At 37.6% G+C, this 14,277-nt stretch overlaps 2 protein-coding genes across 3 annotated transcripts; both read left to right on the forward strand.

Annotated features, from left to right (window-relative positions):
• The first annotated feature begins 1,335 nt into the window (after positions 1-1,335).
• On the forward strand, positions 1,336-3,374 carry tyw3 (tRNA-yW synthesizing protein 3 homolog (S. cerevisiae)). Of its 2 annotated transcripts, XM_067475465.1 has the most exons (6): positions 1,340-1,672; positions 1,837-1,917; positions 1,997-2,095; positions 2,425-2,496; positions 2,670-2,803; positions 2,941-3,374. In XM_067475465.1, exons 1-6 carry the CDS (start codon positions 1,505-1,507, stop codon positions 3,185-3,187), a joined length of 801 nt encoding a protein of 266 aa, XP_067331566.1. In that variant the 5' UTR covers positions 1,340-1,504; the 3' UTR covers positions 3,188-3,374. The 2 variants fall into 2 exon arrangements, with proteins under 2 accessions (XP_067331567.1, XP_067331566.1); XM_067475466.1 differs by lacking the exon at positions 2,425-2,496 and having other exon boundaries at positions 1,336-1,672.
• A 485-nt stretch (positions 3,375-3,859) lies between these two features.
• Positions 3,860-11,162, forward strand: LOC137098822 (phospholipid phosphatase-related protein type 5-like). The gene is made up of 6 exons (XM_067475464.1): positions 3,860-4,946; positions 6,063-6,195; positions 6,603-6,853; positions 6,952-7,143; positions 9,661-9,801; positions 10,304-11,162. Exons 1-6 carry the CDS (start codon positions 4,743-4,745, stop codon positions 10,331-10,333), a joined length of 951 nt encoding a protein of 316 aa, XP_067331565.1. The 5' UTR covers positions 3,860-4,742; the 3' UTR covers positions 10,334-11,162.
• The last annotated feature ends 3,115 nt before the right edge of the window (positions 11,163-14,277 follow it).

Raw genomic sequence — 14,277 nt, forward strand, 5'->3', positions numbered from 1 at the left:
TACAGGAACATTTCCAAGGCAATTAATATATCTTGCCATACAAATAAATCCATCCATTAGAAATTAAGGGATAAAAGTCTTAATCTGCCCAGAGCAGGCCACAAAAAAACCTAATGACTGTATATACATATATATGTATTGGCAATTTAATGTTGATTTAATGTTTGTAAAGGGACTGTCAGTGGAGTCATTTTTAATAACGTCCAATGATGAGATTAGGAACCTTATAATTTTTCTAATTAACTATTTGTTTGAAATGTTTTACTGCCACACGATTTACTCAAAGCACATTAACTGATTATCTGTAATTGATTAACTTTTTATAAATCACTTTCTGTTTGATCACAGCGAAACCCTACTTCATTCCTGTCATCCCAATCATATTGCCCCAATTTGGAATAAAACAAGATGTTACTAATTATATTATGTTGTACATTTGATTGTATGAATAGTTTACATACATATTTCCAAATCATCCCATGAAGAATTATAAAACACTGTAGATTACCTTGTGGATATTTCCTGTTTTTAATATTTTAACATGTAGTTTATCATGTGTATATGTTTTAATATAAATTATAGTACAGTGTTAACATAAGTTCAATACCAGTCCGTTGATGCTTGTTTTAATGAACTTACAGACAATGCTGCTATGTAGTTTTCAGAGGACTAAAAAAAGAAGCTTACGCTGCTGTTGAGCACATTATTGGTCACTAAATGGAGAAGAGTGTAACTGACCTGTAGTCTGATCCTCATAATGTCTTCATGGCAGATACCCTCTTCATCTACTGTGTCCCTATATTCTGATCTGCTTCAATTGTCTTTCTGACTCTGTTACTGTTATAGATTCTGGGCTAGCAAACCATGCCAGTCCAATAGGGGATAATGCTCTCTCTCTCTCTCTCTCTCTCTCTCTCTCTCTCTCTCTCTCTCTCTCTCTCTCTCTCTCTCTCTCTCACTCTCTCTCTCTCTGTGTGTGTGTGTCTACAGTGTGTGTGTGTTTAGGTGTGTTTGTAAGTTTGTATGTTTGTGTGTATAATTCAGACACAGATTTAAAAAGAGAACCACTTCCTTCAACCTGATAAACATGATTTCTGAGAATTTCTTTTAAAAAGTTGCCATTTTTTTTTATTCACACATTGGCCCTTTAGTTAATAGCAATAAAAAGAAGCCACACACTAGTCAAACATTTTATGTGAGGTAATTAAAAAATAACTTTTATCAATTCAATATATTTAGTTTTAAGAGGTTTTACTCCGAGGCAGCAGGTGGCGGTGAGCGATGATGGCTCGTTGTCGCTTTTTCAACCGAAGAAGAAGAAGAAGAAGAAGAAGAAGAAGAAGTGAATTAAGTGGCAGGCTAGCAGGTTGGCAGCATTTTGAAGAAATAATGTGTTTCCGCATTTTACCGGTGACGACATAAAGGTCCTCATCATTTAAGTGTCGTGTTGCTTCGGCAGTTCAGTTTGCGGACAAACCCTGTCCGTGTTACGCCTGTATGGAGCATGGACAGAACGTTCAGTCAGTGGAAGAAACAGTGTCTGAACAAGCTGGACCTCAGTAAGAAAGGGAGCGTCGATCAAGATATTGAACATGTAGTGTCTCTACTCAACAGCTGTGAGGAATATTTTACCACCAGCTCCTGCTCCGGAAGAATCATCCTCATCGATGGGGTGAGAGAGGCTTTAAATTAGGACAGGTCCTCCGTTTTCACGTGGTCTTAACAAGCCCACATCTTGAAGTCCTTCACCTTCCCAGCGCTGCCATCAGAGGCCTGGTTTCACATGGCTGTGATTACAGCATTTGGTCACTAACTAACACTTAACTTGTTTCTCAGGCTCCAGAGAGCAGTGATGTGCAGAAACAGAACTGTGTGTGGTTGTTTGTCTCACACAAAACATGCACATCTGATGACCTGGTGAGTTGTGATTTGTGCTTATGATTGTCAGTTAATATAAATGGCAGATCAGCAATATGATACTGGGTTTGTCCTTCAGATGACTGCTGTAGCCAAGTCCAGTGGCGATGCTGTGTTGAAGTTTGAGCCATTCGTCCTTCATGTTCAGTGCAGGAGGCTAGAAGATGCACAGCTTATGGTGAGATTATTTATGAGTATGTTCAACAATATAACATTCAGCTGCTGTAGTAACAATGTTTATGCAAGGGTAGCTGTTCTGCTCACTTTGTGGAAAAAAATTAATTCACAATAATATCATGTGGGAGTAAAAAGAAGAATTTCGCAGTGGGGACGTTTATGTCTGCTGTCAGGAGTCACCAAACAAAAGCATAACAAATAAAAAAAGTCAATAATGCAGGAACTGGATTGAAGTGATTTTGTTTTTAAACAGGTTGTTCTGGGAGATTTTACGATTGGATTTGGTTCTGCCTTATTATCAACAACATAGTACTATGTTTTTCTCTCCAGCACTCAGTGGCCATCAACTCAGGCTTCAGAAACTCTGGTCTCACTGTCAGCAAGACAGGAAAGATAATCACGGTAATCACAACAGTGATATTTCCAAAGCTATGGTAAAATGTAATTTGCTCATTGAATTGTCCACAATCTTGAATGAATGGACAATGCACAAAGTACAAATAGTTAGGTGTTACTTGCATACGTTAAGTTAAGTTAACAGATGTAACAGGCATCCTGTTATTTTGACTCTTTAGGCAGTCCGTAGCACCCATGGCTTGGAGGTTCCTCTCAGTCATGAAGGAAAGCTCCTGGTTGAACACAAATACATCAATTTCCTAACTCAGATTGCCAATCAGAAGATGGAAGAGAACCTCAGACGGATTCACAGGTCAGTCTCCTAAAAACAGCTGCTAATCACTTAATATAAATGCCAAAATTAAAGTTCAAAGATCTTAATGTGAACTTGTCAGTGTCAAACTCAGATTTTTGTAAAGATGTTTTATTTTTGGGGGGGGTCATTGCCAGGTTTTTCCAGAACCTCCAGTCAGCTCTGACTGTAGAGAAACTACAAACACTACAAATCCCAGGTCCTCCCGCATCACAGGAACTGCAATATTCCTCTAACCTACTGGAGACAGGAACAGAGGAGAAAGACAAAACAAGTGTGTATAAACGCAGGCGGAAGAGAGATCAGCATCAGACGGATTGTTTCCATGGCGACAGCTCCAGCGGCCTGCATGATCTGGACGACTGTTTAGATCTTTTCACATGAAGTGGGGCAGATGTGCTAACAAGCTCAGTGTGTCATAAACTGCTGATTATTATTTGTTTTGTTTTTGAAGAGCATTGGCCTTTTTGCAAAGTGGATCACCATGGTAACTTGGGCTATATAGCTTCCATTGTGTACAGCATCCCATCATGGCCAAAGCTGCTACAGTAATAAAAAGTGATAAAAACACTTTGCTTTTACAACCCTGAATTCAAAAAAGTTGGGAAGATGTGTAAAATGTAAATTAAAAACAGATTATAATGATTAGCAAATCTCAACAACCATATTTCATTCACAATAGAACATAAACAACATATCAGATGTTGAAACTGAGAAAGTGTATCATTTCGTGGAAAATATGAGCTCATCTGTACAGAAATTGTGAGAGAAATTTCTTCCCTGAAGCACTTAATCAATAAACAAATGTATCTCCCCTTTTCACCATTGCAGATTCACAGGCATTTTAGTTCTGTGCATAGTGCTTTTCTATGTTTAATCTGTGAAATATTAAATGCAGTTCTCATGCATTATTATTCATGATCTGCACATGATTTGACATTCTCACCACTGGAGGGCAGCAGCATTCATGGAAGCGGTTCCTCAGTATTATTTGACTTTCCCATAGGCTACCTGCTCAATACAGATTTGCCTTTAACATTCTCTGTCTCGCTGATGTCTTCACTACAGCACTTTGGTGTTTTGGTTTTGTATAACATTGGGCTGTAAAAAGAAGAAAATTAAAATTGCAATTTGGGCTGAAGCTCAGACTGGAAAGGGATAAAGGTTTTTTGGAATATAGAGATGTAGTGATCGGTGAATTATTTTGCCCCCCAAACAAATTCACTATTAAATATATAAATACATGCTTATACTACTTATTGTACTAATATTGATCTTCTATAATACACATGTGGCTGAAAGTGTTGTCATGCAGACCAAAATGGTTATGTTTGTGAATATGAAGCAGTTTGACAAAAGTTCAGATGGTTGGTATTGATGAATCATTGGAGGGTAATTGAGTTGAGAAAAAAAAAACTCTGAAAGTTCAGTTAGGTTTGTCATAATATGACATTACTGACCGTATCCCTCAACAGTCAACAACTTTAAGTCACAGTTTACCCTGGCTTTAACTTTTACCATAAGTGAAATAACTTTGACTTAGATTTTTTCTTGCCTTGTACCTCACTTGTAAGTCGCTTTGGATAAAAGCGTCTGCTAAATGACTAAATGTAAATGTAAATGTAAATAAGGTAATAGAATTTTTAAATGTGATGTACTGTACTTTGAAATTGTGTTCAGTGGACTGCGGGGGGCTCTTTAGAGCTTGTTCAGTGAAACAGAATAAATTCCTTGCCTCAGATGGTTCAGGAAATTCACAGGAGTGGAAAGAAAAGCTTTCTATCACTTGGAACCACAGTCTCTGAGGGGCAGATAAACATCATCGTCATCCCTGGATTTGAACAAACAGCTGTGATTTTGAAAGTGGAGAGACTTATGCCGGCTTAAATCCTCATAACTGTGGATTTACTGGATACTGTAGTAGCAGACCGACTTAAACATGCTGTACTTTCAGGTGGTGATTTTGGCTGCTACAGTGATGCTGGTTTATTACTGTGAGTTCACGGACACTTTCAGCCCAGCACAGCAGGGCTTCATCTGCAGAGACCCAGCTTTAGCCAAGCCAGATCCTGGACCTGAACAGTACAGTCGCATCCAGCCTGTAATTCTGTACTCTGTGGTGGGTGGGCTGCCTGTTGTACTGGTAAGTCTAACAACAATTAAATCCAATTAGAGAGCATGATTTTACTTTGAGGTAATTAAGACAACAGTATAAAGCAGGGGTACTCATTCCAGGTCCTCCAGAGCACCTGTCCAGCTTGCTATCAAACTATCCCTGCCCACACACTGCTAATTATGTGGGTCACGTGTGTTCATTCCTTAAAACCCTCATCATTTTAGATGAGGGTGCATCAGTGGAAGAACAACTGAACTGGTATTTACCAATAATCTACCCCTAATTAAATATGTTTGTGGATTTTGTGATCTTATTAGCTAGATCACCACTCACTGCAGGACTGGTACTTTACATGGATGTAGTTCCTAAATGCAACAAGAAAATCGAATATAGCATATTTTTAAAGAGAAACAGAGAAAGATGTCATGACTTGTAGTGGCTTAGTCCTTGATTAACAATTGGCCTATTGCAGCTGCTATGATGAAAATATTATATAAACAAATATAGACCTACAAATAATGTCAGCACTCAGATATGTAAAAGGTATGAAGCTGAAGTATATGCATTATAGCAATAATGTGCTTTGACAGTTGCAAAACTGCAATAAATCAATATGTGCTTTATGGTGAACTAGAGCATGAGCTACAGTAATACATTTGCTACAGGAACAACTTCGCTTCTCATGACACTGTATGCAACTGATCACAAAACAATAGGGAAAAAAAGAGAAATTGTTCTGATACATATCCATCTAATAAAAGGAACATGATCAAAACTGAAAAAACATTTACAGTATTTATTCAAGCATACAGTTTGAATTCCGGTTGTGTGTTGTATTCATATAGCAGCTCAAAATCATCAATATGAAACCACACATCCCTGCAAGCACGAACACCATTAAGACCAGATTTAAACTTCAGAAGAGGAAATTTGTAGAAGCCTGCCAGGATTGAAGCCTGACAGTTAACATTTCATACCTAAAACATTTCATGTCTAAAGATAGAGTGGATGTGGAGCCCTTTGCTAGACTGGTGATCTCACCAGGGAGCCACTCTAATGGATGGATGCAAGTATTTACAGTACTGTAGATTCATCATTTGCTCACTTCCCATGCATCGTCTTCTGTTTTATTGTGTTTTGCAGATTGCAGGTGTAGAGGTAGTTATCTTTCTACTTCATCACAACTCAAATAATCTTTACGACCAAGAGAAGATTTTTATCATGGGTGACTGCTGCTACGTGAACCCCATGGTGCGAAGGACCTTTCGTTTCCTAGGTAACAGAAATGCTGTGAAATAGAAAAAAAACTAACAGAAAAAAATACTATATTACTAACATTTAGCTGTTTTTTATTTTCAATGAATTCCTAATGTCAGATTTTTCCAGGGGAAATCAAAGGTGTTTTGTTCTGAAAATAATTTTTGGTCTGGCCTTTGAGCAGAATGCAGGCAACACAAAAAGTGATACAAAACAAACACCAACCGTTCACCAATGCATTCTGATTTTACTTATACTCTGCACTTTATCTTATTCCCTAACATTAACCCTTTTTATCTCTGGAGTTCCTTACAACTTTTTGGGAAATGGTGTTGTACAGCATGGGTGGATGCACAAGAACATGATATAGCAACATGCTCCTTTTAAATGCAAATGATGTGAATCCTTTTATCTGCTTCTCTGCAGGCGTGTACATCTTCGGTCTGTTTGCAACAGACATTTTTGTCAATGCAGGTCAGTTGGTCACAGGAAGTTTGGCTCCTTACTTTCTGTCTGTCTGCCTGCCTAATTACACTGCCCTCAGCTGCCAGGACATGCCGCACTTCGTCAGCCAATCAAATGTCTGTACTGGTGACCCTGATGACATCATGAGAGCGAGGAAGACATTTCCGTGCAAAGAGGCTGCACTGAGTCTGTATACAGCTATCTATCTGGCAGTGAGTGGTTCCCTTAAAAGTAACAGGTTCTAGAAATGTGAAAAAAACCAGGAATGACCTGCAACAACTTGCATATTGTTGCAGACGTACCTTAAAAGAAACTTTCTTTGCAGATGTATGCCATGTCCTGCATTGGTTCCGCCGGAGGTCGACTGACAGGCCCCCTCCTCAGTTTCTCATTGGTCAATCTGGCAGTTCTGACAGGCATCAATAGAGTGGCAGAGTACCGAAACCACTGGAGTGATGTTATAGCTGGACAAGCCATTGGAGGACTTAGCGCTGCCTTTCTGGTCAGTTTGTATTTATCCAATGAGCTGTAGGCATGGACGATCAGCCAAATCAAATGAAAAGTGTTATCATGCCATTGGAAGTATTACCGTTAGTAACTAGTGGCATATTTTTTAAGGGAGAAGTGTGGGAAATATGACACATTGCCCGTGTGGCATTCAGTGACATAGTGTTTGTGGAGGTGGTCTGGTGACAAAACACAGGACATTAAAGACACCACTTTGTGTCCACTGTTTCTAAAATTACTTTGGTCACTGTTGTTTTTGTATTTTAACTGATGCCACAATTACTGCCAAACGCTTAGTTTCTGTCTCATTTTTGTTCCTAAATCTAACTAAAACCATGTGTTTGTTTTGGCAAAACTAAACAACTTTGTAGCCCATAATGCAGCATGATAATCACCTACTGAGTCACATGGATCAGGTACCTACTGGCCCGTAGCTACATTGCTGATAACAACTGATAATGGCCATTGAAATGTGTGATAACATCTGACTAATTATCAAATGTGCCTTACCAGGCTCTGGTCCTGGGAACCTGCTAAAGGTGGCCCCTCTTTATGAAGTGAACGATAACAAATCTTGTTAAAATCTCAATTAAAATCTGCGAAGTAAAGACAGATTAACACATGAAGGCCAAAAAAGGACAAAACATCACCGTGGCAGCTGTAGCTAAGTTGGTAAGGCAGTCGCCCATGGTTCCGGCTATATTACAACGTGTCTCTGGGCAAGACACTGAACCCCTAACAGCCCATTCCCATCCCCAGCTGTGCAGTGCCGGTCCAAGCCCGGTAGAAATTGGGGAGGGTTGCGTCAGGAAGGGCATCTGGCGTAAAAACTGTGCCAAAACATGCCGACAATGATCCGCGACCCTCAACTCATGGGATAAGCCGAAAGGACAAAAAAATAAGTACAAAATTACCACAAAAAGATCATAACCAAAACGACATTAAAATTATCAAAAAGGACAGCGAAGTAGCAAAAAAAGACAAAAACAAAACAAAACAAACGAACAAAAAAAACAAATTGAGACACAAATTGAATACTGGTTTCTCTCAAGTCTTTTGTGGTTTAAACATTTAAAACTGTACAACATAAAAACATTCTGCGAGGTACTGCTAGATTCAGAATTGATCGAAAATAGGAGTAGTAGCCTTTAATATTGTAAACATACAAATGTAAAAAGAACTTGATTTTGAGTAAACACTACTTACTTAAACTTGATTTCCCCAATATACATTTTGACCTATTCAGTTTGACCTTGTATAAATTCCTGGTTAAACACAATGGATTTCCAAGCTATTTTCTCAATTAATACAGGATAAGTGCATACGAGGGTTGGGGGGCCTTTTATCAGTCTTGGCTCCACTGTCTCATAATATGCATACAGTTATAGTGGCATATACAATAACTTACAAATGTATTCAGATCTTATAAATAGCTGTATTTAAAAAAAACACCCTGAAATTGTAGAAACAAAAGGTTCAGCCCTCTTCTGTTAGTTGTGTTGCACTTATTTACTGAAGCTATTTATCTGGACAGTTCAGTTACTACCATTATTACTGCCCAGCTTGTTGAGGCTGATCTCATCCTACATCATGCAGTCCCAAGCAGGAAGGGACATTATTAACACAATGATCCAGTCAGTGCTGCCTTCTCTCTCAAACGCCCTGTTTCAAATACACATAAATGCAAAGTTGATAATACACTGACAAAAACCAGATTCAACTTACTACAAGGTATAGTTTGTTTGTGTGCATTCAACATTTAGTTAAAATGATGGGTCAAATTATAGGTCAGATTGTTGGGGGGAGGGTTCCTTTCACTTTCACTTGGTTATTTAATGGATATTTCTCATATAGAACTGTTTAATAAACATGGAGAAAAGATGAGTCTGTTGTCTTGCAGCAATGTTTTAAAATTTAGTATTGGCTACATTGGCTTCCTTCCTTTATATTTTGAGGCAGGGTTTTCTTAGACTCTGTTCAGCAGAGAAAATACATATAATGGACTAAATTGCTGCAGGTTACACATAGTCTGAATTCACAAGTGTGTGTATGTGTGTTTGTGTGTGTTTGTGTGTGTGTGTGTGTGTGTGTGTGTGTGTGTGTGTGTTTGTGTGTGTGCATGCAAATTCATGCATGACAGTCTTGGTTAAAGCAAGAAGGTAGGTCATTGGAAAAAAAAATGTAAACAAAAAAAAGCAGCTCCATCTTCCTCCAGAAAGTCACAGTAAAAACTGTTCGGTAATGTAGATTTGCCAATGCCATTTTATATACACTCATGTGGACATGACTGCAGCGCCAAAAATGGACTTTAAATTATTTCTTTAAACTTTTTTTTTTTGCTGAGCCGTACTAATTGTAGAACATTACATCTTAAATAAATTAAAACCTACTGACTTTGGTGCACTGTCCGTATTTTCCTTGTGAAAGTCTAGATATAACTAACTAGATATAATTCAAATGACTGGATGGATGTGGTTGGAGCCAGATTCTGTTGCTCTTTTTGTCTCTGCAGGTGGTGTTTGTGGTTCAGTATTTTAGAAAGAGACCAGTGATTTCTCCGAGTCCCTCAGACACAGGCACGTCTGATACTGATGAGGCTTCTCCTCAAATCAGTCACACCATGGAAACCTGCAGCAAATACATTGTTACCCAGGTAAAGCACACACTCCATATTACACATTGTATTATATTATACAGATGTTGTGTTTTCTTTTACTCTAATATCACATGTAAACACTCATGACATACTACTACCCAAATGAAAAGCATTTTGTAGCCTATTTGTCATATTTTAATTTTTGCATTGGTGACAATCTTAGCCACAGACATCATGCTATTAAATTGTCCATATGTCCCTTTGACCCTTTGGCTTACATCCATCCCTTTATTTTGATTACAATAACTTCTTAAAATTTGGTATATAATGTTTGAATATATAATGTACATGATATATAATGTACATTTCTGGCTTCATCATGGGATATTGAATTGATCAGTTACACATATTGTACATACCAAAACATTAAAACCTTTGTATAAGGGCTCCATGAAAACATTTTGAGACTGTTTTTAGAGACAGCAAAAAACCTAAAGATAGACCAATTCTGCAATGCTTGTGAACTGAACTGTGTTTTGTATTCTTGGTTTCTCTTCAGACCCCAGGACCTGTCACAGAAGTCACATGACTATGAGCCACCTCTCCTTATTTACATCAGATATCGACCCTTGTCTTTCGTAAATCGTCCATATTTCGAGATTTTAATTTCTTTTCTTTTAGGATGCTTTTGTTGATCAATCCCTGGGTCAATCAATCTTTGGGAATTAACTGGATTAGAATATTTATTACAAACAAGCAACAACATCTATCTGTGGCCATTTTGTGTTCTGCGAGATTAGTATTACTGGATATCTGATTAATGACAGGTGCAGTTAAAATAGATGCTAAACAAGTTAGAACAATTTCTATTGATTGTATTTACAGTATTTCAGCTACCAGTGACTTTGACGTCAATTATTTGTTGATGTGCAATTATTTACGTGTATAATAATACGAAATTAACATTTCAAACAGTGTCTTCATGTTGGACATAAAACTGAATTCTTGTTCTTTCTTTATAACATTAAATATAATAAAAGTAATCCATAGGCCAGTGGTACTCAAATCATTAACTGTAGCAAAACAATCAACTTGCTGAAAGTGGATAAAATACATATCAAATCGGAGTTTGTATTTGAACATACATAATAATAAAACACTGATGTGGATTGAGGGCGGAGAAGAATTGATTAGAATTAGTCTACTTCCAGAGTGTTTTCTTAAAGTATTATGTAATGTGGTTTCAGGTAAAATCTACCATATTACTGTATTACTTTGTTGTGTTGTTGCTTCAAAGTCACAGGCCAACAGAGAGATTATTTTTCTTTCCTCATGCCATCCTAATCTAGTACATGACACTATGGATATAGAATTAGAATTAGAATTTATATGTCTTATCCTATGACACGATTAGTTTTCCTTGTAAGGGGTTCAGTGGTTGTTTTGTTTTAACCTAATAATTTGAATTAATATTTGTATATAAATATTGTGTGTGTTAGATTTGTTCATATAATATACAATTATGATGTGCAAACTAATAAATTTCCGAGGTGTTTAAGTTATTTACTTAGCTAAGATCACATTTGAAATTATTCAGTGATGTATCGATTATGTTTTTGTCTTTTCTGCTGATAATCTGTAATTTAATAAGGAACAAAAACAAGGCAATTTGGAAAGTAAAAACAAAGATCAGATGGTTTTCATAGGCAGTGACTTTAGCACTGATCCACAGTTTTCCTTCAGAACGGCTTGTTGTAACTCCGGTGCTCTGAAAAAAGAGTGCTTCAAATGTTTCAAAAAGTAAAAGTACACCAATGTTTTTGACATTTTTGATTGATTCTGAGTTTCACTTTTCTATTCTTTTATCATTTAAGCTGGTTGCCTGTTGTTAATGGAGTACAGAGGCACTTCTTAAACTCCCGTCTGTGTTTAGTATTTTGCAGGCTCAATATAATTAAAGGTTGTGTTAGTAGCTGACAAAATCAAATGAATCGTATTTTCCAATACGAAGACAAAACCTAAATGATGTTGCTCCTTTTAAAGCACAATGAGACTGAGCTGAGACTATAAAGCTCAGTTCATACTTCAGACACGTGTCTGAAGTATGAATGTGGAAGGCGGGAAAAGATTGCTTGTTGCCACCATTTTCTTGATTATGTTTACTTGTTTTACATGAACACACAAGCACAATGTCTCCATGGAGTGGTTTATCACAGTACATTTACATGTGTTAAAAACATATAAAAAATTATGCATCATTGTAACTTGTACTCCAACTGTGCAGAGTTGGCTGGCGATCTCTCTCTATGTGGTGCATTTGGTATGTCTTTAGTCAAGATGCCATACTAAAAAGAAAATCTCGTATCTTTTAATCAAAACCTTTCACTGGACATAGATCTGCTGTCGGTTCCTAACGTAGAAATAGAAAAAGAAATAAAGAAGTTTATATTTTCAGCTTCAGCCACCTGGCATAAATGGAAATCAGAAATCATACTGAACAACTTGGTTTCCCTCGTGAATAGAAGGACATTGTTAACTCCATAGTGAAAGGCTTCTTTGCTGCCTGTCCATGTTCTTAACATTTCTGGGCTTCCTTGAACTTGGCCTGGTTGCCCTTGAAAATGTCATTTTTACAAAAATAAAACACAAATAATAGTATGGTTTCAGATACCACATGAATAACAGTATTAACCTACAACAACCCTCAGTGACTGTAAATCATTCCGAATGCAAAACGCTTTATTTCTTCCTTTATTAAAAATAACACCTGATTTTTTAAATTGACTAAAATTACACTGGGTGAAGTAGAGCAGAGGGAATGTTTCTGCTAAGGATAAAGGAGAAGGCATTTGTCTGTATAGAGTGAAAGACTCCCATCTGCTGCATGCTCACTCAACTGCAACTGACTAAAGAAGTACTCAGTGCTAATAGCTTAATAACAGTTGTTACAGTATTATCTCAACAATTCCTTATCATCATCAGTTACAAACCATCCCACAAATTCAAAACATTTAAAATGTTATGAATACAGTGTATATAAAAAGTTTAATAGGTAATTTTTCCTCACCCCTTGTAAAGTCTTTTTTGTTGGTAGGGGGGCACATTAAACTCTCTAATCTACTGTAATAAATAAATGTTTTATTACACAGAATCAAAAGTAACTCAAAGAGTGACTAATCTTCATCTTGCACCTTTTACATGCAGTGCTTTCTAAATATTTATTATTGTAACGATAAAGTGGGTGACATGAGGAGTATGATGCAGAATGATGGACACTTTTTTTAACTAACACTATTTATTCATGATTCAGTTTTCTCTACACAACCACAAAGCCCTTAAGCGGACTTTCGAAACCGATCTTCATTGCTATTGGCTGGCAGACAAATGTCAATCGGCTGCACAGCAAGAGCCCCGCCCACCTGCACCTGCACGCGGGTGGTACCGCGCCCACTGCAGAGGCACAGGCGTCCTGCAGAGAGACAACAGGGCGACAGACAGGTAGGATAACTCAACGCCACACTGCCTAGGTTAACTTGTAAGCTAAAGTATGAACTCTTTTCTAGCTCTGTTAATGTTTATGCCCCACTAAACTAAAAATATTAGACCTTCATTAGGAACTAACAAGCAGCAGCATTGCTGTATTCGAAACAAATTAGTCAACTAGCTACAACTAGTTACTTAACGGGTCCCTGCCGAGTAAAGGAGTGAACCTAAAGTGAAGTGAACAGTCATGGAAGGTTATAAATGTTCCAAGTGTACATGTGACCACCATATGGAGAGAGCAGTACAGACAGACAGACAGAGAAGTAGGCAGAGATAAGTCCTTAATTCTCCACCAGTAGCTGCTAGATGTCTCTGTGGGGTTTTGAGCCTGTAGCACTGTACAGTCTAACCTTCTCCTATATAGCTATGGTCCACTCACTCACTATATCCTCGTGTAACTTCTTATTTTGACACATTTGTAAATGTACTTAACAATGGGTCAAATTTGAACAATTCTTCCTCTGTCATGTCTGCGATGGAATGATACTGCGAACGCTCTCAGTAGTTACAGTGTGACACTTTTACAGTTGTGTGCCACTCTAACACTGCTGAGTTTTAATTTAGGACCGCGACACAAACCCAACACAGTCTTTGAGCCGTCTAAAAGCTCTACTGGATACATTATTGAAATTCATGAAAAACTTGAAATGTTGCACAGTTTGCTGCATTTAATTCTAACCAATTGTATCTGATATTTGTCCTATAATTTAAAAAATACTGACTGTCTAAAGCTGGCAAGCAGATGGCTTACACAGATTAAGTACCTCATGAGCAGATTAACTCAGTTTACCTATTGCTTTGCTGACTGGTTAACTGACAGTGACTGATTGATTTAAGCTCTAATCACATTTAGTTATACTTTTAGGAGTGAGAAAAAGGGTGATTGACAAAAATGGTTTCACTTCAGTCTGCCTGAGAGTTTGTGTGAGTAGAAACAGGTCAGATTAACACCCCCCCCCACGCCCCCGTCAGGCAGGATGCATTTTGTAA

This window comes from Channa argus, chromosome 14 (genome assembly GCF_033026475.1).
Source record: "Channa argus isolate prfri chromosome 14, Channa argus male v1.0, whole genome shotgun sequence".
Classification (NCBI taxonomy): Eukaryota; Metazoa; Chordata; class Actinopteri; order Anabantiformes; family Channidae; genus Channa; species Channa argus.

Bases quoted from the DNA above. Each gene is read 5' to 3' on its own strand.
- LOC137098822 (XM_067475464.1), top strand. From the start codon at position 4,743: ATGCTGTACTTTCAGGTGGTGATTTTGGCTGCTACAGTGATGCTGGTT. The intron at 6,196-6,602 runs GTAACAGAAATG...GCTTCTCTGCAG, and splicing joins AAGGACCTTTCGTTTCCTAG to GCGTGTACATCTTCGGTCTG. The intron at 6,854-6,951 runs GTGAGTGGTTCC...GTACCTTAAAAG, and splicing joins ATACAGCTATCTATCTGGCA to AAACTTTCTTTGCAGATGTA.
- tyw3 (XM_067475465.1), top strand. From the start codon at position 1,505: ATGGACAGAACGTTCAGTCAGTGGAAGAAACAGTGTCTGAACAAGCTG. The intron at 1,673-1,836 runs GTGAGAGAGGCT...CTTGTTTCTCAG, and splicing joins GAATCATCCTCATCGATGGG to GCTCCAGAGAGCAGTGATGT. The intron at 2,096-2,424 runs GTGAGATTATTT...TTTTCTCTCCAG, and splicing joins TAGAAGATGCACAGCTTATG to CACTCAGTGGCCATCAACTC.